Source organism: Chelmon rostratus, chromosome 20 (genome assembly GCF_017976325.1).
Source record: "Chelmon rostratus isolate fCheRos1 chromosome 20, fCheRos1.pri, whole genome shotgun sequence".
NCBI classification, from domain to species: domain Eukaryota; kingdom Metazoa; phylum Chordata; class Actinopteri; order Chaetodontiformes; family Chaetodontidae; genus Chelmon; species Chelmon rostratus.
Window position 1 is genome coordinate 12385268 of NC_055677.1, and position 26814 is coordinate 12412081.

Sequence of the window (26814 nt, forward strand, 5' to 3'; positions counted from 1 at the left end):
CGGAATAATATTTTACCTCAAGTCCCTCAAACATATTCCTGTTTAGCTGTGTAGCTTAAATACTTAAATAAGCAAGACAGAGGTTTGATTTGTGTATTTTTAGACGGTACATTTGAATTTTAATATTAGATCCAGTTTTTTTATTAGTTATTCAGCAAATGCATTTCAGTTTTGCATTTACAAATTTTGTTACTTGACAAATTGCTTTTCTTTTGTGCAACAAGCCATTTGTTTGCAAATTTTTCACAAATTGTTCTGCTTCCCCCAAGTCCTTATTATTGTTATTTTTTATCTTGCATTGTAATTTGCATACGATTTCTTTGAAAGAAATACAGCCTCTGTAAATAATCAGATTAAGTCAATTATCAAGTCGTTTGATTAAAAGTTTAAGTCTTTAAAAGTTGTTCCACACAATCACCCCAGGCTGTTTGACAGTACGTAGAATTTGCACTGTGAAGGATGAACCAAAGTGAGATCCAGCTCACAGCATATTGAGATCAGATAAAAAATACCAACACATATCATCCGGTTTCCCATTTATTCTTTGTTGTTTTTGATGCTTCCGCAGAAAAGCTTCATGTATAATTCAGAGTGTTTTTGGCATCACATTGTCATTTGTGTAAACAGACACACTTCGACTGCATTTGCATCAACTGAGCGTGTGACCTTTTTGTACCACGCATGCTGAGTGTATAAAATTGAGTGATATATGACAATGATGTTTACATGGCATGTTTACAAGTGCATCTCAAATTGAATTTCAGTAGAAATCTCCTCCCACAAACACTCAAACCAGCCTACAAACAGGATCACTCATTCTAGTGTCATCTGATCATGTTTAAATCCCATGAAAGAAGCTTATCACGTATTAAACGTGTGCACTCTTTCATGCACATGGGAGATGTAAGAGATGAGATGCGTCCATGGATGAAAACTAATATTTTTTTGTTTTCACAAACACCCTTTCGCACATACACACACACACACGCACGCACACACACACACGGACCATTATTAAAAGCTGAGTAATCTATTCTTTATGGCCAATGCCTTCACATTGCTGAAAAAGAAGTCTTTTGAAGGGTATTGGAAACATTTCCCCCTGTAGGCACAGAGTTTAATGAACAGCCGCATTGGATTATAATTCACATCGCCCAAGTCTCATAGTTTGAGTTGAGAGTTAATACTCTCATTCTTTACTTTCTCTTCGAAGGGAGGAGACCGGTACTTGTTGAAACTGACAGCTTAAAAAGTCAAAGCTGTATTTCAGGCACTAGATCTGTACAGTTAATCAGACAAGCCGAACAGCTTAATGCTTAATTGTGTCCTATTGCTGGATTTATAATCCAATAATGACAATCACTTACACCGGCGTCTGCGTCTCCGTCCCCTGTTTGATTTGTATTGTTGGATGAAAGCAATGCAAACATGCAGAGGTCAGCCTTTTAAATACCAACAAAATCTGAACAGTTTTCTTCTGGTGCCATGGTTTCCCTTTCTAATTCTCTTCCCTCTGTTTCTCCCTCTCCGTCATACCCTCCATCCTCTCATCCCCCTTTGTTTGGTCTCTCTTCCCTTTTTCTTTTTTTTCTCTTCCTGACATTCAGAAACAGCATTGCTGCATCTGCGGTGTGTGCCTTCAATCTCAGCGCCATATCACAGGTTTTCAATGGGCCCTTCAAGTACCAGGAGAACTCCCGGTCAGCGTGGCTGCCCTACCCCAACCCCAACCCAGACTTTCAGGTAACAATTTTTGCAGGTATAATGTTAGCCATGTCTGCCATCTTAATTTACCATTTTTGCATGCTAATGTGCTAATTAGCACTAATACACAGAAGAAGCTGATGGAAATGTCCAACCAAAGTTTAGTGATAAAGAACACGTCAGATGTTCAATAAAGTTAATCCAATTCATCCTGAGGGGGACATGAATATCTGTATCTTTACCAAATTTCATGGCAGAGATATTTCAATCTGGACCAAAATCCTGGAACGACCAATGCACCAACACTGGCATCAATATAGTCAAGCTGCTAGCATGGCTAAAAAAACATTCACAGAGGCAGTTTATGAAGTGCGCATGTGAGTTCAGTTCAGAGCTAATCGCTAATAATCACTTCTTCATGCTTGAGGTGTTTTCGACCCAACACGCTGTCCAATCAGCCAAACAATATGTGTGGCTGGGTGCGTGCCTAAGGAAATGTATGCATGTGGTGTGTATGTGTGTGTTCTGAAAAATAAGACGTGTGTGCACCCTGATGAGCCTGCCTCAGAGACCCGGCAAGCTCTTCACTCTCATTAATTTCCTCACTCTTTCAATCATCCCCCTCGCTCCTCATGAACGCAGACATTACGACCGCTCGTTGTAAAATCCAGTGATTTTTACAATGGCACAATCACTCCTTTAAGATGTGTCATAGCCTTGTTGTGTGAACTGTAGTCCTTCTCTAATAAACTGTCCTTGTTTTTCACAAGTGCCACTTTATGTTTATACTCCATCCTAAAACCCGGAGGGGCAAACCGAGCGCAGGGGCAGCTCATCCCAATTTTAGGCCCTGCTCTATACTGATGACACAGAGGGAATGTTTTATTAGCAGAAGTGTCTCTCAGTTGTCGCAGGCTTAGCAGATAGTGAGGGAGCTAATCCACGCAGCTCTCCATGAGGGATTGAATTCCCTCTGAGGTCTGGCTGCCAATGGGCGACACACGCCTCACTTCCACACATGTTTCCCATCACGGGCCCTCGATCATGTTTCCGTCAAGGCAGCAGATGCGCGAGCGGTTGCAATGCCTGCTATCGAGAAGTCACGCACACATTATCTATAATGACTCGCCCATGCAGAAAAAGTGCTAGCTGTGACAGTTTACCGGGACATACACATGCATATGAATCTGTAACATCATCTGCGTGTCTGAAATTCACCTTCAAGAAAACCAATTTCTTCTATCTGGCTGGTGCTGACCACAGATTTATCCTGTTCAGCATACTGTCGGTACATCACAGAGAGGTTCCCATACACCATAAGGCAGTGTTCCTCGAGGATAAACCAGGATCCGTTCTTCCTCTCCATCCGCATCCCTCCACTTAAGCTCCGTCACAATACCTGCTCCTCACTGCTGGACTGATGCACACTCTATCTAGGTTTCAGTGACATCTTCATCAAGCATTTGTCAATGTTGGAGGCTGAGATTTACGAGCGCAGGATTTATAGCACTTTTTTTTATCCCAGTCTTTTGTGCACGTACATCCCCACACCTGTACATGCACAAACATACACCTACGGGAAGACCAGCACCTATAAAAACCACTGGCCACGCACATAGTTACTGTAGCCTACACAAATACGTCCACAAAAATAGAGGGTTGCAAATTGCTGCCAAATAGGGATAATTATGACTGTGAACTCATCACTCAACACACATACACACACTGATCATTGATTGAGAGCTTAATTCCCTGTGTGTCTGCAGAGAAAATCCACCCATTTATTTGAACCACACGGATTGATCCTGCTGGGTTTATTCAGGCTATGAGTCATGTTCTTTGGGCGTTAGGAGCTAATACCATCTCTGTGTTGTATAGGTTTTCTGTCACACTGTAATTGCTCACTGTAAAAAGGCATTCATTGTTAAGCTCCAAATGTAGGAGCATATGTTAAGTTAGAGTCTGAGCCAGAGATGGAAAGTTGTGTTATCTTAAAGATTTCAAGTGCAGCGAAAAAGAGGTGTTAGTTTTCTCCACTCCCCTTTAAATATTATTTATGGCCATTTTGAGCCTAAGTTAACAAAATATTATAATCACATTTCACCAGGATGCTGAAATGTTAAATAACGTGGGGCGCATTTTAAACGAAAGCCCATTTGGCAAAAACATGCTCTAATACAACCATATTTCTCAGTGGCACTTATCATCCTGGCAGAGCACAGCGCGTTGATGATGAGCGGGACAGCTGAGTGTTGGATGGGCCCTCGGCCAAATGATGGTTCTGTCCCTCACCTTGACTGTGCTGAGGCAATCACCGCATCCGTCTCTCTGTACGTTCGCAGATGTCATAGGCCCTCACTGGTCAGCGCCTAACTTTGTCCCGCTGTGGCAGAAATACAATCATGCAGTCACTTCGGGATTCACACACATGCACGCAATGCAAGGACAAAACCCAAAAGGAAACCTTAGACATGTGTTATTACACAGCCCACACACATGCTACACATTCGAGGCGCATAAACACACTGTTGCATTTCCCTGTCCTTCAGGGCTTTGATTTCCCATCTCCTGATGTGGCGAAGGCACTGATCCATTGCACATCCCGGGGAAGCCCACTATGATTCTCATCTGTCAGCCCAGGGAAGGCCAGGGATTGATCTGTATAAAGTGTCCGTGATGCTGTTGCTACTGTAGCTGGTCAGCGAGAACTAATTGCCTTCCGAGGTCCAGTCTCAGCGGAGTAGGACTAGGCTGTGCAAGGTTAGCCTGGAGCAAGTTTGGTGCAGCGCATCTGCGATACTATGTTCCAAACAAAAACGGTACCAGTCATTTGGGTTAGCGAAATTGTCGAGCAGGGATTCTTTCTGTTTTTTCTGCGCCGTGTCTTGGAGTAGGCTTATTCTTTGTGGAAGGCGCCTCAATCCACAAGCCTGACCCCAGCCTGTGACCTCTGTTACTGAGATGGACATGCATGGTTAGCCTCACTCATCCAGCCCTGCCTCAGCTGGACTGGCTTCGTGCCTCACTTTGTCCCGTTCTGCTTGATAGAAGAAAGGCACTGCATTAAAAAGCATGAATGTTGTCTCTGTCCTGGGAAAACTGTGCAACTCCAAAACATCAGCTTTTTTTCCGGGAATCCAGTGTGTGTTTTAAATGCTTTCTTCAGTCCAAGAAATAGGAGATGCATTAAAAACACATTTAATTCTTCACAGTTTGGAGATACATGGTTTTCACTGGACAAAACAACATGCTACAAAAAGATGTAGTGTAGTAATCTATCACTGCAACAGTGGGTAACTTATTATTTTGTTTCTCAGAAATATAGTTAAAATAATGTCATTAAAAACGAAAAAAATTTAAACATTTGCAACCTCCAGTATGACAAAAATATAAACTATTCTTTTGACTCTTAGTTGTTAAGTCCCATTTGGAGACAGTTCACTTTATTGAACTTCTTTTAATAAAGGAACTCTGGGAAATATCTTACATATTAGATATTTGATATTATGACCAAGAGCTACAGCACTGACTCCGCTTTGGTTGGAAAACTCAACTGGGACACAGTCTGAGGACTTTGAGCCAACAATGCCTGATAAAACCAAATTAATCTGCGACGAGGAAATCTACCTACAGTATATATATGTGACTGTTTTCCAGGCAGGTCCGAACATTTTGGATGCAAGTAACTTTGATGCTTTTTAGTCCTTTGTTTGAATGATACTGCAGCATTGAGAGAATGTATTAGAAGCAATAATAAAGCTCTGAAGATGAAAACATTTTTAATGTATTAGTCTATTTTTGAGGTTAAAATGAACCATCAGAAACATTACTACTGGAGTGCTAATAAAACTCACCAGCAATATATATGCATATGAGGAAGAATCTAATAAAAGAGATAACTACTTGCTCAGACATTCGTTCACTCTTCTTCCACCAGCCGCGGCGTATTGACTACAAAGCCTTAAGGTTGTGAGGATAGCAAACCATCACAACGAGGCTGCAATCGACTTTAAAGCCTTGTTCATTTAATCATTCGGTCCCTCTCTTTTCCCATCTCTGGTGCTTCTTCAGGACGAAAACTCAGAGCTTGACACCTCAAAGAGCTTAGCCTTTTCTAAAAGAGTCAGTCCAATGTGTCCTTTCTGTCCTCCCCGCCTCCACAGTGCGGCACCATTGACTCTGGCTCCTACGTGAACCTGACTGAAAGAAACCTGCAGGACGCTCAGAAGTTTTTGTTGATGCATGAGGTGGTCCAACCTGTGGTTCCTGTGCCCTACTTCATGGAGGACAACGTGCGCTTCACTCATGTGGCGGTGGATGTGGTGCAGGGGAAAGACATGCTGTTTCACATCATATACTTGGCTACTGGTAGGTTCTTTGCTCTGAGTGTCACATTTGAGTGCATGTTTTGTGAAATCTGTCTGTTCGTACACGTACAGTATTTGTGTCAACATACTGCACATATTATTCTCTATTTTGTGCATTTCCATATTTATTAGGTGCTTGCATGTGTCTGCTTTGATCTTAATATGAGCAATGAGGTCCTACATAAACGCATACTTTTTTTTTTGGAACAGTTTCAGTTTTTTTGCCTTGATTTTTGTCTGCTTTACAGGTTTAATGTGGATTGGGAAACGTTTACGTCACACACTATTGAGCACCAATCATGATTTAACAATATTGGATTTGAAATATGATGGAAGTTGTGGGGTTGTTTGCCGACATTGTTCATCAAATATGATTAAATCACACCTGCACAGTCTTGGATAATCGGATTAACACAGTTTATGTGTGAAACTCTTAATTCTTAACAATACATCACCTCGCTTTACAAGCTAAATCTTTAATTGATGCTTTCTTTCCATGAGTATTGATCGTAATAGATGAATATTTGAAATATGGAACAAGTTCAGGAGCCTTAAGCCCTTGAAGTGCACTTTGAACGTGAGAAAAAAACAGGCCTGCAGGAAGAATAATGAAACCAGCAGATCTGTAGCTCTGAGGAGACATCAAAGCTTAGTCTTCTTACACAAGTTTGATCACTCTTTACCTCCATATGTCCTCCATATGCCCTGACACACACATCGCACCACATATCACTCCCATGCAATCCCTCACTGAGAGGTCGTAGTCAGCATTGAAACAGCCAACAGCCATGTGTCAAGAGACTGACACGGAATTAATAACACACATACAGGCAGTTCTGATTTAACCCCTCCATGTTTTCCCTGTATGAACTGCATGGCACTGCCTGCTTATCAGTGGCTTGTTTGATCATACTGGCGTGACAATGTGTGATGTTATACTTGGCAGAGTGCTGAAAACACTATCAGCGAGATACCAGATACACAGCAGCGTTTGGTGTCTGTTCTGTATTATGATATAACAGACAATATGGATTATGAACGGATGTACTGAGCAGAATTTGGACGTAGTGACCCACTTCACTGTGCTAATGTACCGTAGGCCCACTGGGAAATGTCAACATGATCTTCCTGTTGTAGCGTCAGTGTTATTTTAGGACATCACACATAGGAGCACACACACACACACACACACACACACACACACACACAGCCTGTTCCAGTTCACTAGCTCTTTGCTTGGCATCTCCCTCAAAAACTCCCCTCTCATTGTTTGCATGGCACTGTGATCAATGTAGCGTCGGACCAGAGCTGCCCACACTGCAAGTTCCCCAGACAATAACCAGACGCTAATGAAAACATCTGAAACACTGCCAAGGCCATTTGGGTAGTGCACATATTGTACCTAATCACATGCTATTATTAACGCCTAAACGCTCTCTGCTGATTAGGACCTCTGTGGAAAACCTGATAGCTCCAACTGGGGGTCCAGAGTTGTCAAGGTGTAGGGTTCTTTTATTCAAACACGTGGCTTGCAGCAGATTTCTCCCCCCTTGTTATTTAGCCCTCGTTAGCATCTTAGCTCAGCTGCAGCATTTTTCTCATGCAGTTAACGTGAACAGAATTCAATTAATTCAAAGTTCAAAGTTCCTGGGGTGGAGTTTAGAGTTCACGAAGGTACGTGTCCTGCAAAAAACTTGGGCCCAGTGTTGGGCAAGTTGCCTAAAAGTGTAATCACTTGCTCATTACATATCACTAATTGAATTACACTGCTTCAGTAATTACTCAACAGCAAACGTAATTTAAACACGTGCAGAATTAGAAAAGGAGACATTGAAGCATCAGCCTTTATTGGTCCCCAGCCAGTTGCTGGAGCACAAAGATAGAGAAGGACTTACAAATAAATAGAGAAAGTGATCCATAAATAAATAAAAAGAATAGTTTAAAAAATACTGTACAAGGGCATTTCACGTCAAAATTACTGGTGCAATACTGTAATGCAATTTTGTTTTTATATGTAAGCACAAGGGTAGTGTGATACAAACTCTGATTTGGTTGAACAAGCATTCAGACTACATTTTGGTGGTCTTTACTGAGCATCAACAGCTATCTTCATTTTGGCCACGGTTGGCACACAGCACCCTCAAATTGTGAACAAAACCAGCTGATTCCTGAACGTAGCTTGCCAGTGGCTAACGTTAACAAGCTAGCTAAGAACTCACAATGTAAACAAGACATCTTCGGAGTTACTGGGAGCCTCCTCCGGCCGTGGCTACAGCTGCCTGGACCCACCTACAGTTCCTGCGCCAAAGCTAGCACATCTCGTAATAGTCTATTTACTGATAAGACAGCAATAAGGCAGCAAACAAGTCGTCCCCCATATTGAAGAAGAACTTAACTGGGATTACTAACTGTCATATAATTTCTGAACTTCAATTGTAATCCTTTGCACTACTTGTAATAAGTTATGGCCCAACACTGCTCAGGGCACTACTTAACTTTTACATTCCTTACTTTGAAACCATCTATTTGCAATTCACCCTTGTTCCTTTGGCATCCCTGTGCACCTAATTACTTTTTCTTTACCCAGGGGATTTCATGTATAATAGATGATGTTTGTTTTAGCTCTCCCAAAAGAACATCTGCCCCAAACTTCATCTCACGGGGCCTACCTTACATAAAATAAAGGTCAGGACGTATTCACAATGACTTGCCTTTCCATACTCTTCTTTCTCAGAGTTACAAAGTGGCTTCTTACCCTGGAATATCCCCTCAAAGAAAAGTAGACCAGAAATCATGCATTCAGGTGCCATACCAATTCCCTGGTTGCACCTTCAGCACTGCATGTTGATGGCATAACCAAGCACAGCAGCCACCACAAGTCTTTCTGACAGTCTTATTTCAGGAGGAAGTGATTGTTGTGTGGTTCACACTGAGTTCACATCAGCTTGTGTGCAGTTTTGCTCATCCAGGATATATTTTTTTGTTGTTTTATCCTCTTCAAACTCTCTGCTATTCTTACCCCCCTCCTCTCCTTTGCTCACCACTACTTTTCCTTTTCCTGTGACCGACCCCCCCACCCCCCACCCTTTCTCTTCCAGATTATGGTACAATCAGGAAAGTGCTTTCCCCTCTCAATCAGTCGACGGGGAGCTGCCTATTGGAGGAAATCGAGTTGTTCCCGCCTAGGAAGAGGCAGCCGATCCGAAGCCTGCTGATCCTGCACAGCCGTAGCGAGCTTTATGTGGGCGTGAGAGACCAGGTTATCAAGATCCCGCTCAAGAGATGCAGCTACCACAAGAGCAGAGAGTGAGTGTGTGCACAAACCAACATCATTAATCTCAATGGAAACTGTCAAGAGCAAATATGCACACAGTGAAGTTTTAAGGCGCCCCCTTTCACAAGATGCTCTTTATCTGAGAAGGCCAGGCCTGTGTGTTGGTCAGGGGTCTTTGCTGAGATTTAAAACCCTGTAAATCAGCTTTTGTCCGAGCCACTGGAGGTGCCCACGGCTGCCCTCTGCCTGTCCGACTCACTGTCTTCCTCTCGACGTCATTGAACTGCTCTTTTTCAGCCTCATGCACAGTTCTGCTGCAGCTGTGTGTGCCTGCGTGTTTAGCAGATATACTGTATTGAGTTTCTGTCTGTCTGGAAGACGCTCCGTCAAGGCATAAATATTGGCAAAGAAAACCTGAGACACAGGCCAGGGTGTGAAAACTCACCATAAGATTGGGATCCCATCCATCATCGCACGCAGAAAAAGCAATCACACCTGCATTCCTTATCTCTCGCACAATGAGCTGTTATTGGAATACACAGAAGAATTTAGGCTTCATGTTACAGCTGTGGCTCTTTGATATACGCCACAGCTATTATGGCCCTTCATCACCTCTTCCACAGCTTTTTCTTTTTTTCTTTTTTTTTGGGAGATTGCGAGACAGTCAGAAAAAAAACAGACGAGCTAAAAGAAATAAAAGCATGCATGCAGACTGGCAGCCACAGTACAGGGAGAATTACTGAGTTCATCACTGACATTTCTTTGAGGTTTACCTGTTTGAAATATTAGAAGGCAGTCCCTCTTTTTGGCTGTGTTTGCTGTGTGGCTCACTGATGGGTGGTGTACAATCTGCAAGGCCCTCAAGGCTCTCTGAAAGACAGGTATCAGCTTATTCTGTCTCTCCCTTTCATTCTGCACCACTGTCGTCACCCCCGATATCTTTGTCCGTAACTCTGCTTCTCGTTAGCCTCCCAGACGCTACGTCAGCCACCCTGCGTGTGCGAGCGAATGTTTGCCTTTCTGCATTTTCACATGGATGGATGCATAGGATCTTGTGTCCTTGCATAGGTGCACTTCATGTGTGCGCTCAGTTCATTGTTATGGAAGCCACGGACAACTTAGGTTAAATTTCACGCTGGGAATGTCAGACTGCATTGATGCTTGTGGCTCAGAGATATGTCATTGTGCTGTCACCGCAGACTCGCATTTGCATGAAAAGAGTAACATCAGGCTTTGTATTGCACTCAATAAACAACCTGAAGCAGATACGGCAGATCCAGCTATCTTTGCTACGGTATCCTCGCAGCGAATATTTGTCGGGCTGATAAGCTATTTGAGTCAGAAATATGTGTGTGTATAATCCCGGTGCCTGGCTGAAGATTACCTGAGAAATCAGGCAGCACATTGTGTTAAAACATAGTTTTAGGACACTGATGCATCGCCGTACTCTGCAATAAACACAATTAACCTTTTTCTTCTGCCTTTCTCACCTCTCTGCTCTTCTCTGTCACTTGAGTAGCTTCTCTGTCCATTTTCAGCTCTTTCGTTTTCCCAATCTCTCCTTTCACATTTTCCTTTCTCTCCACCACTTTCTCACTTGTCATATCTTCCGTTTTGTATTTTTACATCCATCATTTCTCCCATCACCTTATCCAACTTGCTCCATAATCTCCTTTCTTTTAATCTCCCCGTCTAAACCTGTTGGATTTCATGTGCCTTCACAATGTACAATTCACGTATGACAGCTCAATAAAAGTCCATTAAAAAGTGAACTTTCTTCTCTTTGTCCTTTCAGAGCCTGCGTTGGGGCCAGGGACCCATACTGTGGCTGGGACATGTTGTTGAAGAAATGCACCACGCTGGAGGAGAGTGTCAGAATGAGCCAATGGGAGCAGAGCATCACAAAATGCCCTGTGAGTTGCTGCCTGATATTTACATACCTCGCTGTAGTTCCCTGTCTTGTTACTGGCTTCCTTTGCTGTCCCTGCTTTGAAACTTGAAATTGTCCTTCCTCTGCCTCCATGCGCTCCTCTTTACGTGAATTTGATACTCACATTCAACTGTGCTCCTCCCTTCTGACATCTACAGCCTGCTCTGTATTCTCTCCATACTCTCACAACTTACAAGCAGCAGCCCCTAAAACCAGCCTGAGAAGCGTATCCTCGCCGAAGAAGGGCATCTCAGGACTGAACAACTTGACTTTAAGGGAGCGACGTGTACCCTGGGAATGATCTAGAGCTCTGCCTCAATCATTCACCTCCGACTGCTTGTTCATTAACAAAACAGCTCTTCCATTTATTTTAACGTGCACCAAATTTGGGAGCAGTATTAGGGGCGGTAAGCCTATCAATTTCGGCACGGCTCTGCTTTTTTTCTGCGTTTTGCAGACATCATTTTCAAGCCAGTCACAGCGGAGAGTGCTGTGTGCCTCCGTACCCTTTAATGTGGCTTCATGTTCAGAGGAATATTTGGCACGGAAGCTGCCGAGCACCCAGTGGCATCTGTCAGCAGAGCTCTGGCAGAAACTTGGCCAACACTGCGTCCACATATGCATTCAGATATATATACATGGACCCACACAGCCATGCATGCATATGAGCATAAACAGGCACACTCATTATAATTTCGCCTCGTCACTACTGGCTGCAACTCAACATTTATTTCTGATGCCGGAGGCAAAAACTCCTTCAGCCCATCAGAGTTTTTCTATCGAATTACTACATCAAACGTAGACATACTTTACATTAGTCTGAAACTGAACTTAACAACTTATAGTATGTGTTATAAAGGAATAAAGAAACATTTTGAGAAATATGCTTATTTGCTCTCTTGCTCAGATGAGACGATTGATACCAGTTTCCTGTCTGTGGGGTAAATATGAAGCTGGAGCCAGGAAATGGTTCGCTTAGCTTAGCATAGCATGGATCTGTCAAAAGATTAAATATAAATAAATAACTAAAACAATCCACACCTCTGCAGCTCACTGATTAGCCCGTGTGCTTAATATATTGCCTGTGTGATCGTGTAAAAGCTGAAGTGTAAAAAGTTGTGATTTAATGGTCATATATGAGACATGACTTCCTGGCCACAGATGAACATGCAACATGGGAATTAATGAGCTTTTGAAGTGCTTCTAGGTATCTTTTAGTTTTAATTGTTATTTTAAATGCTGCAAAGACGATGTCCATGTTTCAGGCTCCTGTAGTTTTCATGTATTTTCATTTGGCCACATACCACTGCCCACAGTAGTGATGGAATATGTATTTACTCACTTAACCTTGGTCTAACCAGGTCCAATCCATTTAGAATGAGCATGAATTAACTCTATCAGTAATAACTTTGTATGCTGGCAGACAGAAATGGCCATACAATGGAGCTTGTGAATCCTGACCAAGAAAAATTGTCTACTGGCAAAAATTTGTTGCCAAGACGTGAAAACTGAAAAACAAGAAGTTGTCTTTTATCGCAGTTAGTGTTTCACTCCCTATGAGTCCATTAACGGTTTTAAAAAAGGCTAAACTGGCTGCGTGTGTGGAAGTCTGGAGCTGGAGGCCAGTCACGGGTGTGCAAACTGAGCTGTGTTGTGTAGGCAGACACAGGAGATACGCTTTACCAACCTGTTCACAAACGCCATCTGGCACCACAGTCTATATGGAAACAAGCAAAACATAGTTTCTCTGCAGTTTTAGGGAAGGTATTCTTAGTCGCTGTGTGTTTTCACTCAGGTAAAATGGAAATTTCTACTCGGTAAATGATTTTGAAGGAACCCATTTTGCCTGAAAGTAATTTTAATCAATCCCCACTCCAAAAATATGAAGTTTAAGTGTTCTTTAGGATGAAAAAAGACAGCTGCTGCAGTTTCAGCCTGTGAAAAAGAAGTTATAATCCACATAAAACATGAGTACTTTTCATCACACTTCAGAACTGAGCTATCGTCCTGTTTCTGGTGTCCTTTCCATTCTGCTTTATATTTTCAGTGAAAGAATCTCACCAGTAAAAAGAGTTTTTTATTTACTTATATGTTTATTTTAGGGACAAATACACAGCATAAAATAGATATTTACATGTATATCATATATACATGGGCTATAGCATGTCAGTCTCTGTCTGGTGGTTTGCTTTCTAGGCAGCCTATTGATGCAAATGTTGTCTGTCTTAGCCAAGCGTCCCCCATTTAGGCACACGGCAGAGTTCAATTACCAGTAAGAGCGGAGGGCAGACGTTATTTCTGCTTCTGCCAGAGCAGCTGATGATCACGCTCTTTTCTCCCCCGTATGAAAGTGTTCTTTGCATTTTTAAATCACGCTGAAATGCAGCAGCGACATGGCTCATATCATCTGCAGCTCTGAATCTCACGCCGCTGCTTTTTTTGTATTTAGCTCGTATGCCCAGGACATCACTCGTAATTTATAGCTCCTGTAATATTGGAGCCTTCCTGTTTCATTCTGTTTTGCCTCAGATATCTATTTATGCTGCCACTTTTATTTCCTCATATTTCCATCCTTTGAATGTGTCCATTGGCAGCATTGATTTGCCTTTCTGAATCTCTTTTGCTGTTCGGGAATCTCATCATATCTTCCCCGTGTTTACAGCACATTTCTGTCCGTGTAAGTGCACAATTTTGGATGTGCTGTAGATGATGTAATGCAGTTGTTTTGCATCTATTTGAGGAAAATTGATTTCTGCATCCATCGTAGTAGCCGTGGGCTGCGTTTCCCAGAGCAACACAACCCTGAGAGCATCAGTCTAATGCAAAGAACGCTTTCTGAGAAAAGCCATTAAATGCTTTATTTTTTGGCCATTTTGTTGCTAACAGATCCGCAATGTGACTGTCGATGGGGGCTTTGGCGCCTGGTCAGGCTGGTCCACATGTAGTCACAATGATGGAGGCAGCGCGGGGTCCTGTCTGTGTCGGACAAGAGCCTGTGATAACCCCGCCCCCCAGTGTGGGGGCCAGCAGTGCTATGGCATCAGTGTGGAGGTCGCCAACTGCTCCAGGTAAATTCTTCAGTGATACACCAGCACACATCTGCAAACCCTTCTCCTGTCTTTCTTTCTTCAATGAATTTGTATGTCTCTATAAAGAAAGTGTGATGGTGAGGTACAGGAACAGGGTAGAAACAAAAAATTGTAAATTTATTCCGTGAATCCTCACACCTACTCATCAGAAATCCACACACAGTAAATTTTTGCGTGTTGTGTTTTCAGTGTCAGCTATTTTGGTCTAACAAGTGTTGATTGGGTTTGTTTTTTTCACTGATTCAGCTGATATGATACTGATATTAACACTGAGAGTTAAAATTAGCTGAAATGCTTCTGCCCTGCATCGGTCCTTGTGCTTGCTTTACAGCGCTTGTGAACATATGCTTGCATGAAAGGATAAGGATTGTTTTCATTCTTTCTTCATTTATCTATTGTTGTTTTAACAGTTCATCTTTTAGTCTAATTAATGTCTGAAAGTAATAAAAAATGCTTATCCCAAGTCGCCAGATCTCAAGTTTCGAATTAAATAGCTAATCATCATATAAGAAAGAATTGCTTTTTATGGTTTTATATTAATGTCTTTGACTACTAATTGCTGCTCAAAAATAGTCATTAATCAATTTTCTATTGTTCAGCTAATCAATGAATTCACTGTTTCAGCCCGAGGTTCATAAGAAATCCTTAAACTCAATCAGAGTGACCATTAGAGTAGCTGGGTTTGTATACACATACTGTACACTTCCTTTAACTTAACAGGATTCACTGTTTATGAATATTAGTTTAGTATTTCCAGTTATAAATAATTTGGCACCAAGTTGCATCACGTCATACTGTGGTCCTTTAGTTAGTATCCTCTCACTATAATCTGTGGTGTTCTTCCAGCATCCATCACTTCTCCATCAGTGGCTAAAGTATCTTAAACTGATGTTGCTCTGTGTGTCTCCATAGAAACGGAGCATGGACTCCCTGGACTTCCTGGTCTCCCTGCAGCACAAGCTGCGGCATCGGCTTCCAGGTCCGCCAGCGCTCCTGCAGCAATCCGACCCCGCGCCATGGCGGACGAGTGTGTGTGGGCCAGAACCGCGAGGAGAGGTATAACACACACACACACACATGCGTTCATGTTCATACGCTCACCCACACATGCTGATAAAAGAAAATACACACTGTACATGTGTGTTTGGTTCTGTGTGCATGTCAGAAAGAGAATAAAGGCATTTTTTTTCCATAATTTGCAACCTGCAGTTTGAAAGTCTGACTTTGACTGTGACTTTTTCTTTTTTTTTTTTTCTCACTTCTGTCCAACTTTGTGACAGCCAATTAAGGAATGAGTGGGATAGGCCTGTGCTGGGGTAATTATCTGGCTTTCACACACAGACCGAGTCTGCGTTTTGAAGCTTTGGAGGCTTTGGCGTAGAATAATCGCCTTTTTAAAGATGTTTGTGTGGTTTCTAAGCAACCTTCAAGGCCTGAAAAAAAAAATCTGTTTTTCAAGGAGAGAGTATGTGAAGAAGCACAAAGAGACAAAGCAGCCCAGGTAGAAAAGGTCAAGAGCTGAGAAGTTTTGCTCATCTCTAAATTTGTTCCAGTTATCTCAACTTCAGTTCAGCGTTTTTCCAACTCAGAAAACGAATAAGGAAATCTATAACAGAAATATGAATTATTTCAACTCCTTAACAGAGGGTGTTGATTCTAAATGAACTGAGGCATTCTGCCTCTTTGTCCATAGTGTCTGCGTTACCCAGCGAGGCATCATGCTGTTTTTCATCCATCTCCTGCCATTAACCAGAGGTGGAGGCAGAAAAAGTGCAAATAAATACAGTTCAGAGGGTACGGGAAAGGAAAGGGGAGAAATAAATGGTTACCAATCGTTACCACGGCAACAGAAACAGCATTGCAATGGACGAGTAATTGGATACGGCCTTCAAGGATGAACCTCATATTACATCCTTTTTGCTCCTTTTTTTTGCTCTTTTTCATTTCCTCTCTCTCTCCTCTAACCTCCCACCTTACCCTTTCTTACTCACTGATGCTCCTGGTGAAGGAGTCTTTTTCCGAAAGACCGCTCCACCGGGAGCGCTGAGGAAAATACATGGAGTGACCACCGCAGTCCAGTTACTCACAGACTCGCACCAAAAAGCTGGCACTGAAGACCATGGGAGGCCTAGAGCAGGTTTTGCCACCCCCTCTGTTTCTTTTTGCGAGCTTTAATCTCCTTTGTTTCATCTCTCTTTCCTGCTCTCAGTACTCGCTCTGTTCAGCTATTTAAAACACCTTAGGCCAGTCAGGGGGCCAGCTGTGAGGGCTGGAAAAGGATCCTTGTAAGGGAGGCGTGAGAGGAGAGGCGTCTTTGTGTGGATGTGTGTGTGCTGATGAGAGAGAGACAGAGTGAGAGACAGACAGATGAACAGTAAGGCAGAGTGATAGAAAGAGAAAACGTGTTAACAGATGAATTATGCTTTGTCAGTTTGAGTCTGCCTGAGGGAGAAAAGGATAGGATGGATGGATGCTAGAAAATATTTGTGTGTGTTCAGTATGAGCATATCCAGGTGTGTCAGGCATGTGTATCACCAATGCTTTGAAAAACTCGGGAAAACTTCTCACTGGATGTTCAAGCCGTGTAACGGTGTCCAAAAACTTCCACCACATCTGTTGTTTACAGTTACCCATGTGTGAAATAGGTAAAGTCTTCTGACAAGCTTTAATCCGCATAGCATGAAAAGAACTGGCATTTTATCAGCTTTTGCTCGCTGAACGATTCTTTTAATGCCGTGAAAGACTTTTATTTTATGGGGCACAGGCCTCCTTTCAGAGGTGTCAGGCGTCTGCAGTGTGCCTCAAAACTCACTTTGTTCTCCCCGTGTTGCCTCGAGTGCCCTGTTCGGATTAATGCTCCAGACTTATGCTCGAACATGCATGCACATGGGGTGAGCTCATATGTACACAGAGACGCACATTTACAAAACTAAAAAACATTCTGCATCCAAGGCTCAACCCCTTCTCTCACCTTCTCTCACCTCTCATCTATTCTGTGTGTATTTTAGCCAACAGGCTTCCCATAAGTTCGGCCCTGATTGTTTGCAGCAGGCAGAGCTTTTAAAGATAAAGCAAATGTTCTGAAGCCGGCCATGCACGGCAGCGCTATGGGCTTAAATCTGGCTGGTTAATGCCTGCATTTATGAACCTTCTGTTGGTATTTCCCTCAGCATACTGACATCATCCACACTGCTTACTCAGCCTATAGCGAGTAATTAGCACCGTTTTAGTCCGATCAGCTCTATGTGTTTTTAAAGAGAAGGATAAGATGGACTAAAGCCTCCGATTTGTCTGAATGATTCAAGCGTGTATGATGATGATTTCGAAGCTCTAAATCTGCTTCATATTGATCGCAGCAGCTTTTCATTGTGCTGCGGTGCAGCTGGGGTGTTCTGCGTCTCCATACAAGCCTGTGTGCATGAATTGTTGTAGGAGCGTGTGAGCGTGCGTCTTTCTCCTTCACTCAGGCTTGTACGAGATAGTAATCCACGCTCTTTCTCACTTCTCCACACTCCTCTGCCTCGCTGTATCATCCCACTACAAGCGTGCAGATTAGTAAAAATGGAAGAGAACACTCTGCTGGAAGGATTTTTACAACCAGGGTATGCAGAGTGTTGCTTTGATTTAGCATGAACAATGGCAGAGTTTTTGGGAATTGTACAATGGAAATACCCAGCCTGAGCCTCTGGAGAAAGGGCATAGAGTTAAAGCTATTTTAGTCAAAGAAGACTCAGTTTTCCTCAAAAGGCAGTCATGTGCCAAAACACAACAAAATAGCAATAAAGGCTATTTAATAGGATGCGTAAAAGTTATAAAATAAATTATATGGCTCTAATAAGCCTGGCAATCGTCTGTCATTATTGTGTAATGGGGACTGAGTAATTAAGTATTTTAGACATCGCAGTAATCCTGTCTTGTAAAACGATGCAATTAGAGATGATGCATGCATCTCGGTGGCTTTTTTAATAGGCTGTGTCAATGAATTATGCAAAATGCGTATGCACTTTCATTAAGATTTGAAATTTTCTTCGATGTGCTTTTGCAACACTGGCCATTACCCCATGCACAGAAATGTACCACAGACCTGTCTCTGGTGGCAAGAGTCAATCAGATGTTCTGGTTCGCAGCGCTCGCCGTGGCCACATCAAAGAGAAATGCTGGGGTTTGTTAAAGTTTGTTTTAAGTGAAGTTTGCACGCCTTTTCAGACATCTCTGTCTTGTGGTATGAACCCTTTGTAGCTATTTCAGTTCAGTGACATGGTTTCAAAAGTGTGGTGACGTCTTCAGTGCCCTTCACATATAATTTTAGTTCTCAGATAAAGTAGCTATTCCATTTTCCACAGACAACTCAAAAGATAGTGAATGATCCAGTTGTGTGTTCTGAGTATAAGTTAAGCTTATTGTCAAAGCTTGCAAACTACCTCATATCTCTTAAAAGCGGCACTCTTTTTTATAGTAACCATGTATCAAATATGCAAGTAAGGTGAAAGGGTTCGCTCATAGTGACAAATCCACAGATACTCCACCTGGCTCGCCTGGTTCGGCTCTATGGAGTATTTTTAGCGTCTTTCAGCTCATTGTTTTGACTTATGGGCCCACAGCTTTAATGTCTTGGTTCAGTCTCTCCCCTCTCATCAACCTCCTTTCTAACAGCAGCAGGCAGCTGTTTTCAGCTCTGATAAACCGTCTCTACAACCTGCCCGACACCAAACAGCAGACAGACAAAGTTAATGACTAGCTGTTGATAGCAGCTGAGGAGCCACATATTTCCCTTTGGAGGTAACGAAGGCAAAAGCAGATAAAAAGAGCGTTAATGTTGGACTTACTTTCATCAGTCAGTTAGAAACACGACTCCAAATATCCAAATTTTAATGTTGCTCCATAACTGCTGCATGTGTAAATAGACAGTTTGCTACACCATAGTCCTTAAAACCTTATAAAGTGTTAATATGTCGACACTGTTTCTACAGCTTGTTGTGCTGCCCCCAAGTGGCCAAAAATCAATTTCATAAACATGTAAACTTGGATATCCCATATGGGCTGCTCACTATGGGATGGCAGGTAGAAATTTTAGTTGCTTTAGTTGTTACCTTTTAAATTGAATAAATTGCAAACAGCGTTTCTCTTTGGAGATTTTAAAGCTTTATTTATATCTTCAATAACTTTTTAAAATTTGAACAGCTGTTGTTCAAATGCACCAGCCACTCTTTAGTAAATCATTATTATGTGTCTGAAACCTACCAGCCACTTACATATTTTACCAGCTGGCTGATGCTAGTTTTTGTGCTATAAGCCATGTTATAAACGCTAAATAAGGTTTGAATGATACAAACTCAGTGTTTTTGAATAACGTTAGATACTGACCCCCAGCTGTCTTTGCCTTCCCTCCCAGGTACTGTAACGAACACCTGCCCTGCCCACCGCACGTCTACTGGTCGGCCTGGTCGGCATGGGAACGCTGCACGGTGCCTTGTGGCGGCGGCATCCAGTCACGACGCAGAACCTGTGAGAACGGCAACGACTGTCCCGGGTGTGGTCAGGTATGTCACACAAAACAATACCTCTGGCATGCAACGCCATCCAATCCGTCTCTGTCTATTCATTTTTTTTGAAGACGTGAGCTTAAGTCATTTGATGCGATGAACAGTCAGCGGTGATGAAACTGGAACATCTAACACGACCAAATCCCCTGGCTATATTTATACAGTGGCAGCAGCCATCAGATTTATTACCAAGACCTATTTAATACCACACACACGCAGTAATCACTCCACATATGAATAGGCTTATTTTCTGCCGCAAAGCTTCCTCCAAAGCACGGATGATGCAAGGAAGTGTTGAAATACGAGCGTTCTTATTGTTGACAGAATTATGTGATGGATGTGTTATTTCTGTCGCTATTTTCACACACACATACACACACACACACAGATCCTCGTCCACAGTCCTGGTAAATATAAGAGAGAATGAACATGATAGCTGTAGCTTCTCGTGTCCCTCTTGAAAATGGATTAAAGAATATGGGTCAGTGTCTTGTGGATGCCTGGGATCTTTGAAGTGTGTTTTTTCTTTGTTTGTTTATGGGTTTTCTTTGCCATTTTGAGAGAAAATGTGAGTTTTGGATGGTTTAAGGAAAAAAGATGAAATGGCCGCTTTACATTTAGGGTTTAGATTAGGATTATAATCAGCATTACACATATTTATGTAAATGCGTGTCATCACAGTGTCTGTATGTATGTGGGATAGATGATTGGACACTGTGTAAAACTGAAGGAATGTTGGGATGAAATTTGTTGAAAAAATAATAATAATCTGCCAAACGCTGAAAAAGCATCCAACGACCCAAATCACATTTAGCTGAAAAAGCACATCCCACAGGTTGTGTAATGGCCCGTTGTGAAACTAAATAATACACTGCCAGCATTATGAAACATCCCACACAAGGCCTTGCAACCTCAAGAGCATATATAGTATCTGATAATTGCCCATGACACATTAGAAGCTGCAGAACACCCAAATGAAAAGACTGACCTCCCATTAAGTCACAATTTAGCACTCACACCATATCATCTGCCGCTGCGTGTACCTGCCTACTTTCTCTCTCGCACACATACACACACATTCCCATCAGATGGCAGCTGTCGTATTCCTGTCATTGCACGGTGACCGTTATCCTCGCCGAAGCATCCTGGGAATGCGGCGCCATTCCTGGAGGAGCTCGGCTCAGAGAAGTACAGTGATGACGAACGCGAGGGAATCTGAGGAGCCGCTGTTCCCGAAAGGGGAAAGCCTGCCTTTGACTGACTGTAGTTGTGGGTATTTTTGATGTTTGGAGACGAGCTCAGGCTCGCTGAGGAGGAGATGTTAGAGATACTTTTTATTGGTGTCAGCTGAGGGGACAGATTTGCAGTGATTACAGACAAGGAAGTGACATACCGGAGAGGGCTGAGTCGGGTCAGTGGGCTAGGTCAAAGAGCACCGTGTATAAACTCAGCACTCAACCCTAACCCTGTTTCACTCACCCCCACTCCTTCTTTTTGAGACTTCTTTTCACTGCCGTTCTTGGACTTGCTGCCTTTTTCTGTTTTGTTTTGTTTCCTCATCGCCTCCTTGTCTTCCAACATGGCAACATGGTCTTAATTGGGGCCATTTCAGCCACCGGAGTTGTAATTACATGCAGGTTTCACAGACACCTTCTCTTTATGTGGACAGCTTGGCGAACTTGTATTGTAGCTGCATATTTACTCAGATCAAAGAAACATTTGCTGCCTTTCGAATACAACTCAGATAAGGCGCTTAATGACTGTTCATGTATGACAAATGCTTAAATAACTTAAGACCTAAAGCTCAAGCGAAACATTTGAAACGTCATACACCTTTCCAATAAAATGATGATGCGTCCTTTAAAGTGAAAAGTCTGGTGGAGTTCATTTTTTTTTATGTGCCATCTGTCTGCGTTCTCTTCCCCTGGACGGATCCATGTTTAATTAAACAGAAGGAGACCACACACACATAATCACACACACACGGTGCAGCTTCTGTCATCATAGCTACTTTTTTAGACCAGACGCCCCACTGAGACCTGAAGGGATGAACACTGACGCTGGCGCGCGGACATACATGTGTGCGTTCGTGTTTACCTGTCAGGATTGATATCACTACAGCCACCTGCGGTCAACTCCAGGCGTTTGCCAGACGTTAATCGACAGCGGTGAGCTAACATCTGCTGGGTGTTTTACAGAGATGTCAGGCAGAGACTCTGCAAGAAATACTCACTTTTCGGCACTTATTTAGAAAAGTATACAAAGACGGGCTGAAGTTGGTGGTACCAGTCGCAGGTCAACGCCCCCATCGTGTTGTAAAGTGTATCACTGAGCCAAAAAATCTATTCAGTTGTTACGTTTTGTGATTCTCTATTGATCCCTGAAGCAAAATTTTCAACACTTACGACCTCTCCACAGGGAGCTCGCAGCACAGAGTCAGATACAGAACAGCTCAAGTGAAGCCAGTAGGCATTCAGGTCAAGGACACTTCAGTCTAAACAAAAGTGTCTACTGTCTTTGCTACCCAAAAAACTAAATGTTGCCATGCATAAAGGATTACAAGAACAAACTCCCTAGGTTCTTAATTTCGATCAAACCTGCCCTAATGTTGCCCCGTGTGTCATTGCCTCAGCAGTCTTATCATCATAGAAGTATTTAGTCCTGAGGTGCTCAGTGCCTCTTTTTGCTGATGCAAAAGGCCACACGACTGCAACTTCATCAGTCTGAGCCCTGGTCCATGCAGCGCTGCTCCGTCTCTCTCGTTTCACTATTTCTGCATTATAGGTTTGAATCCCCAGAGGAGCTGGCAAAATCTGGGCTGGAAATAAACAAGCGAGGCTCCGGTGGCTCAGCAGCGATGCACTGTACCACGAGTGCAGCACTTAACCCTGTCTTCTCCTGTTAAAAACTCTACTGGCAAAGCAGATGTCAGCTCAGTCAGACAACCTTGGATGAATTGAAAGAAACACTTTTTTTTTAAATCGATGAATGATGAGTCATTATTCATTAAAGGTTAGGTATTCTGAAAAAGAGGTTTTTAATACGGAACGCCGAGAAGGTAACTTGTAGTGTTGCTAAAAGAAAATAATTCACTATATCAACCCAATTCACACACCGTGTTGAAATCCACATGCTGGTTGTCAAGGCTCACTGAGGAGTTAATGACAAGTAGATTTGGAAGGAACTGTGGTTCATGAGCATAAAAGAGAGAGAAAAACACGTCTATTTGCTTTAATATTAATGGAGTCAGTGCAGTTATCAGCTATGAGGACATTTTTTATTTCTAGAAGCAGAGAGAAAATTGTTCACACTACTTGAAGTGACGTTTTAGCTGGCTCATTACATATTCGTCACCTGACACTCAAAGGAACAAATGAAGATCTCCTCCTTTAACAATAGAAGAATCCAGGTTGCAGGCAAAAGTAGATGAGTGGTGGCGCCTCACCTGTAAAGCTTCATACAACACAATGACGTATGTGAGGTTCATCCAGCAGATCCTGTGGTTGCATGTTGAAAGCAGAGCCACCAAATGCCACTAAAATACAGTTTATAAGATACAAAACTGTAGCTTTTTCACAAAATTTAGTCCAGTAACAGCTGGATGCTGTGCTGTTATTAACTGCTCCAGTACATAATAAACTTAAATAGATAATAGATAAATCTCTGTTAGTTTCCCTATGTTTCACGTTCTAAGTAGAATGCCATTAAGGGACCGAGCAGGGGGAGCTAAACACCCCCATATCGCTCATCCCTTGTTAGCGTGGTCCTGCGTTTGCTAGCCTTATCATGTGTTTGTGAATTTTATTAATTGATGCATTTCTCCTGATTACAAGGTAAATGGTAAGCTACAGTAGGAAAATAATTCCTGCTGAGTTTAACGAGCTAGCTCCTCCACGTGACATTTTCTTACTAGGACTGTGGAGGTTTCACCGGATTCTTCCAGTAATGGAATGTAAACCAAGTACATTTACACAAGTACTGTACTTCAATACAGATTTTAGGGACTTGACTTGCGTATTTATATTTGTACTGCTTTGTACTTTTTACTCCACCACATTTGTGTGAGACCTTTAGTTACTAGTTACTTTTTTCATATCAGATTTTTTTATTTTTTGTCTGAAAAACTGAAGAATTAAGTGTTCCTTTATGCATTATTATTATTATTGTTATTATGCAGTAAAATGCAACATGCACATTAATGCAGCAGTTATATTTGTCCATAACCATCAGATACAATAGTGAAACAAACACCATCAGTTTTCCTGATGATATATAGATAACACACTTTTACGCAAATATGGTTTTGAATGCTGGTCTTATAGTGGAGTGTTTTCATAGTCACATATTTGTCATCCAATGAGTTGCATATTTGATAGCATTTTAGGCACTTAGGCAGTGATAAATGTTAATGAAAATACACCCACAGTGTATACTGTACAAAAATGTAAGAGAGAAATTAAACCAGATGCAGCCAAAATTTAAAGATTTTTAGAGTAATTCTTAGTGTTAGATGAAAGAGATGTGCAGTCTTCACTGAGTTTTCCCTACTATATTCTATAAAGTACATCAAATATCTCTCACATCCAAGGATCAAAAAGGACCATTCTTCTCAGACGAACTGCACACCTTGACTCTCCCTCTCAGAGTTAAATAAGTCAAATATGGGCCGTGCAGAACTGGCAATGCACCGAGCTGCTTAATGACACTGAGGGCTGTTCTATTTACCTGCGATAAATTCAGCAGTGCATACCTGGCTGTGAAATGAAAGTTAAGTACTCAGAGTTTATGCAGGCAGACTGATGTTTGAACACACCTGTGCGTTTCTGTGTTGTTCAGTGTTAGTTGTGTGTGTATGTGTGTACTGGTGTGCAGCATGGAGACCTGCTCCTGGACGACAGCAGGCTTCATTATGGAGTCAGACTGTTGCAGAGACAAGGAGAGAGAGAGAGAGAAGTCAGTGTTTGACAAAGTGTGTTGTGGTCGGCGCTGCTAATTGAACTGATGTGTCATCGAGACTTGAGGAACATTAGGACTGCATCTCCATGGACTCGACCACAAGAGATAAAGATGTAGGCGCTGGAGAGGATTAGTCACTCTTACATCTTACATCTGGACCATTCACTTAAACGTCTGTGCGCTTGTGTTTATGTGTAGATGTCCTTATATACACTTACACACATACTTTCCCTCTCGCCCTCTCTAATACACACTCGCAGCTGTCCCAGTCCAATAAGAACTATAATGAGTGTAATGATGGTAAGAGGGTGGAGAGGCACGACTCCTTATTATTCACCTCCCACAGCTGGCCAGACAGCACAGAGAGCCTTTTGTACCTACACACACATTCACACACTCTCTTCCCTCCAAACACACACAAGACACACAATATATTTCTCCACATTTACTGAGGGCTTATACGGTACTTCCCCAGAACTCAGACACTATGCCGACACACACACACACACACACACTTTTTCTTTCTGGCTCTTCTTCCTCCTTGGCTAGTATCCCCTCAGCCTATAACACCTAAAAAAATAAGCAGAAAAAGTCTGAGGATGGAGACGGAATGAGATAGGAGCTGCCTGAATCCATAACTCAGCCATGCATAACCTTATAAACATGCACGCGCTTCACACACACACACACACACACACACACACACACACACAAATCAGTGCCGAAGTGCCAGCACTAAGTCAAACTTTCACTCTGTGGTCAACTTGACACCTGCATAGACACAGCCTTGCACATGCACACACAAACCACCACTTCCATACTGACCAACTAGGCAGCTTGTTTGTGTGAGGCAGTAAAGATGCTATCAGGCGTCCTCCCACCCAGCTCTCCTGAGCTCCAGCCAAAAACACATTACGGTGCTGCCCGTCTCTGAGCAGCTGCCCGTTAAAGGTGCTGCACAGCATAAAATCGCTGCTCTCCATTTGCCCATAATGCATATCACCGCTCTCGCCGGAGGGGGGCCGCGGTATGAGTCGGAATCAGCGGTCTAATTGAATCCAATTTTGTGTTCCACATGCCACTTGTCACGTTCGACTGCTTTCTGCCATCTTTTCACTTTCGGTTAATTTCTCTGAAATTGAGATGCGACTGTGGCTGAGTGAAGGGCACGGGACATGTTTTTTGTAGTTTTCTTACAGTTTTATGACTTTGCGTTAATAGCTCTCCATATCAAGAGAAAAGACTGAACTGGAATATTTAAATGGATCAGTTTGATCCACTTCTTTATACCTCAATGTTTCAACTGTAAATCAAAGTTTAATTTAAACACAGTCTTTTTGTTTAGAGGCACATTTACATGGTCAACATGTAATATATGCCTAAAATGACCTATTCACTACCCTGGCTCGGTGAATGTCATTTGCTTGTGGGTGTATGTTCGTGTTTGGGTTAAGGGTTTTTATGGGCACAGCTACACTGATGTTCATTTCACATCCTCAGGTCCATTTTTAATGCATTATTCAGAACGTTATAAAAATTGCCACTCTGAAAGCAGGAGGACTGTTTTTGTTTTTGTTATTATGCCAAATTTTGTATTCCTTGCATAGCCAATATAACAGGGCTCTTGTTTTTTGCAGGAAAAGGCAATAAACTGTGCATTGCCCTTCAACATTTGTTATTGGATGCAGTAGTCAGCAGCAGGGGGTCTTCAACCTTTTTTTCTTTCATATCCTGGACCCTCAGGTGCTGCAGGGAACCACCAACATATCCACCATCATCTTCATCCGAATTTATTAGCATGCTACCAGCCATTATTACTCAACTATTTTCACTGGCTTTTCAAATTAAAAGTCAACAAACTGGCCATTCTTGCTATTACATTCATCAAACACACAGCCTTCAACAAGAGCCTATTCCCTTCCAAATAGATCATTAAGATCCACATTGATGC

General features: G+C 42.4%; 1 protein-coding gene across 1 annotated transcript in view; it reads left to right on the top strand.

Moving 5' to 3' along the window:
* sema5a (sema domain, seven thrombospondin repeats (type 1 and type 1-like), transmembrane domain (TM) and short cytoplasmic domain, (semaphorin) 5A) overlaps positions 1-26814 on the top strand; it is a 121597-nt gene that overhangs the window by 64183 nt on the left and 30600 nt on the right. Inside the window, exons 9-15 of the mRNA XM_041961379.1 lie at positions 1608-1743; positions 5868-6072; positions 9170-9377; positions 11141-11258; positions 14162-14343; positions 15277-15420; positions 19757-19904. Of these exons, the coding sequence (XP_041817313.1) occupies positions 1608-1743; positions 5868-6072; positions 9170-9377; positions 11141-11258; positions 14162-14343; positions 15277-15420; positions 19757-19904 (1141 nt within the window). The remainder of the gene's footprint in view (positions 1-1607; positions 1744-5867; positions 6073-9169; positions 9378-11140; positions 11259-14161; positions 14344-15276; positions 15421-19756; positions 19905-26814) is intronic.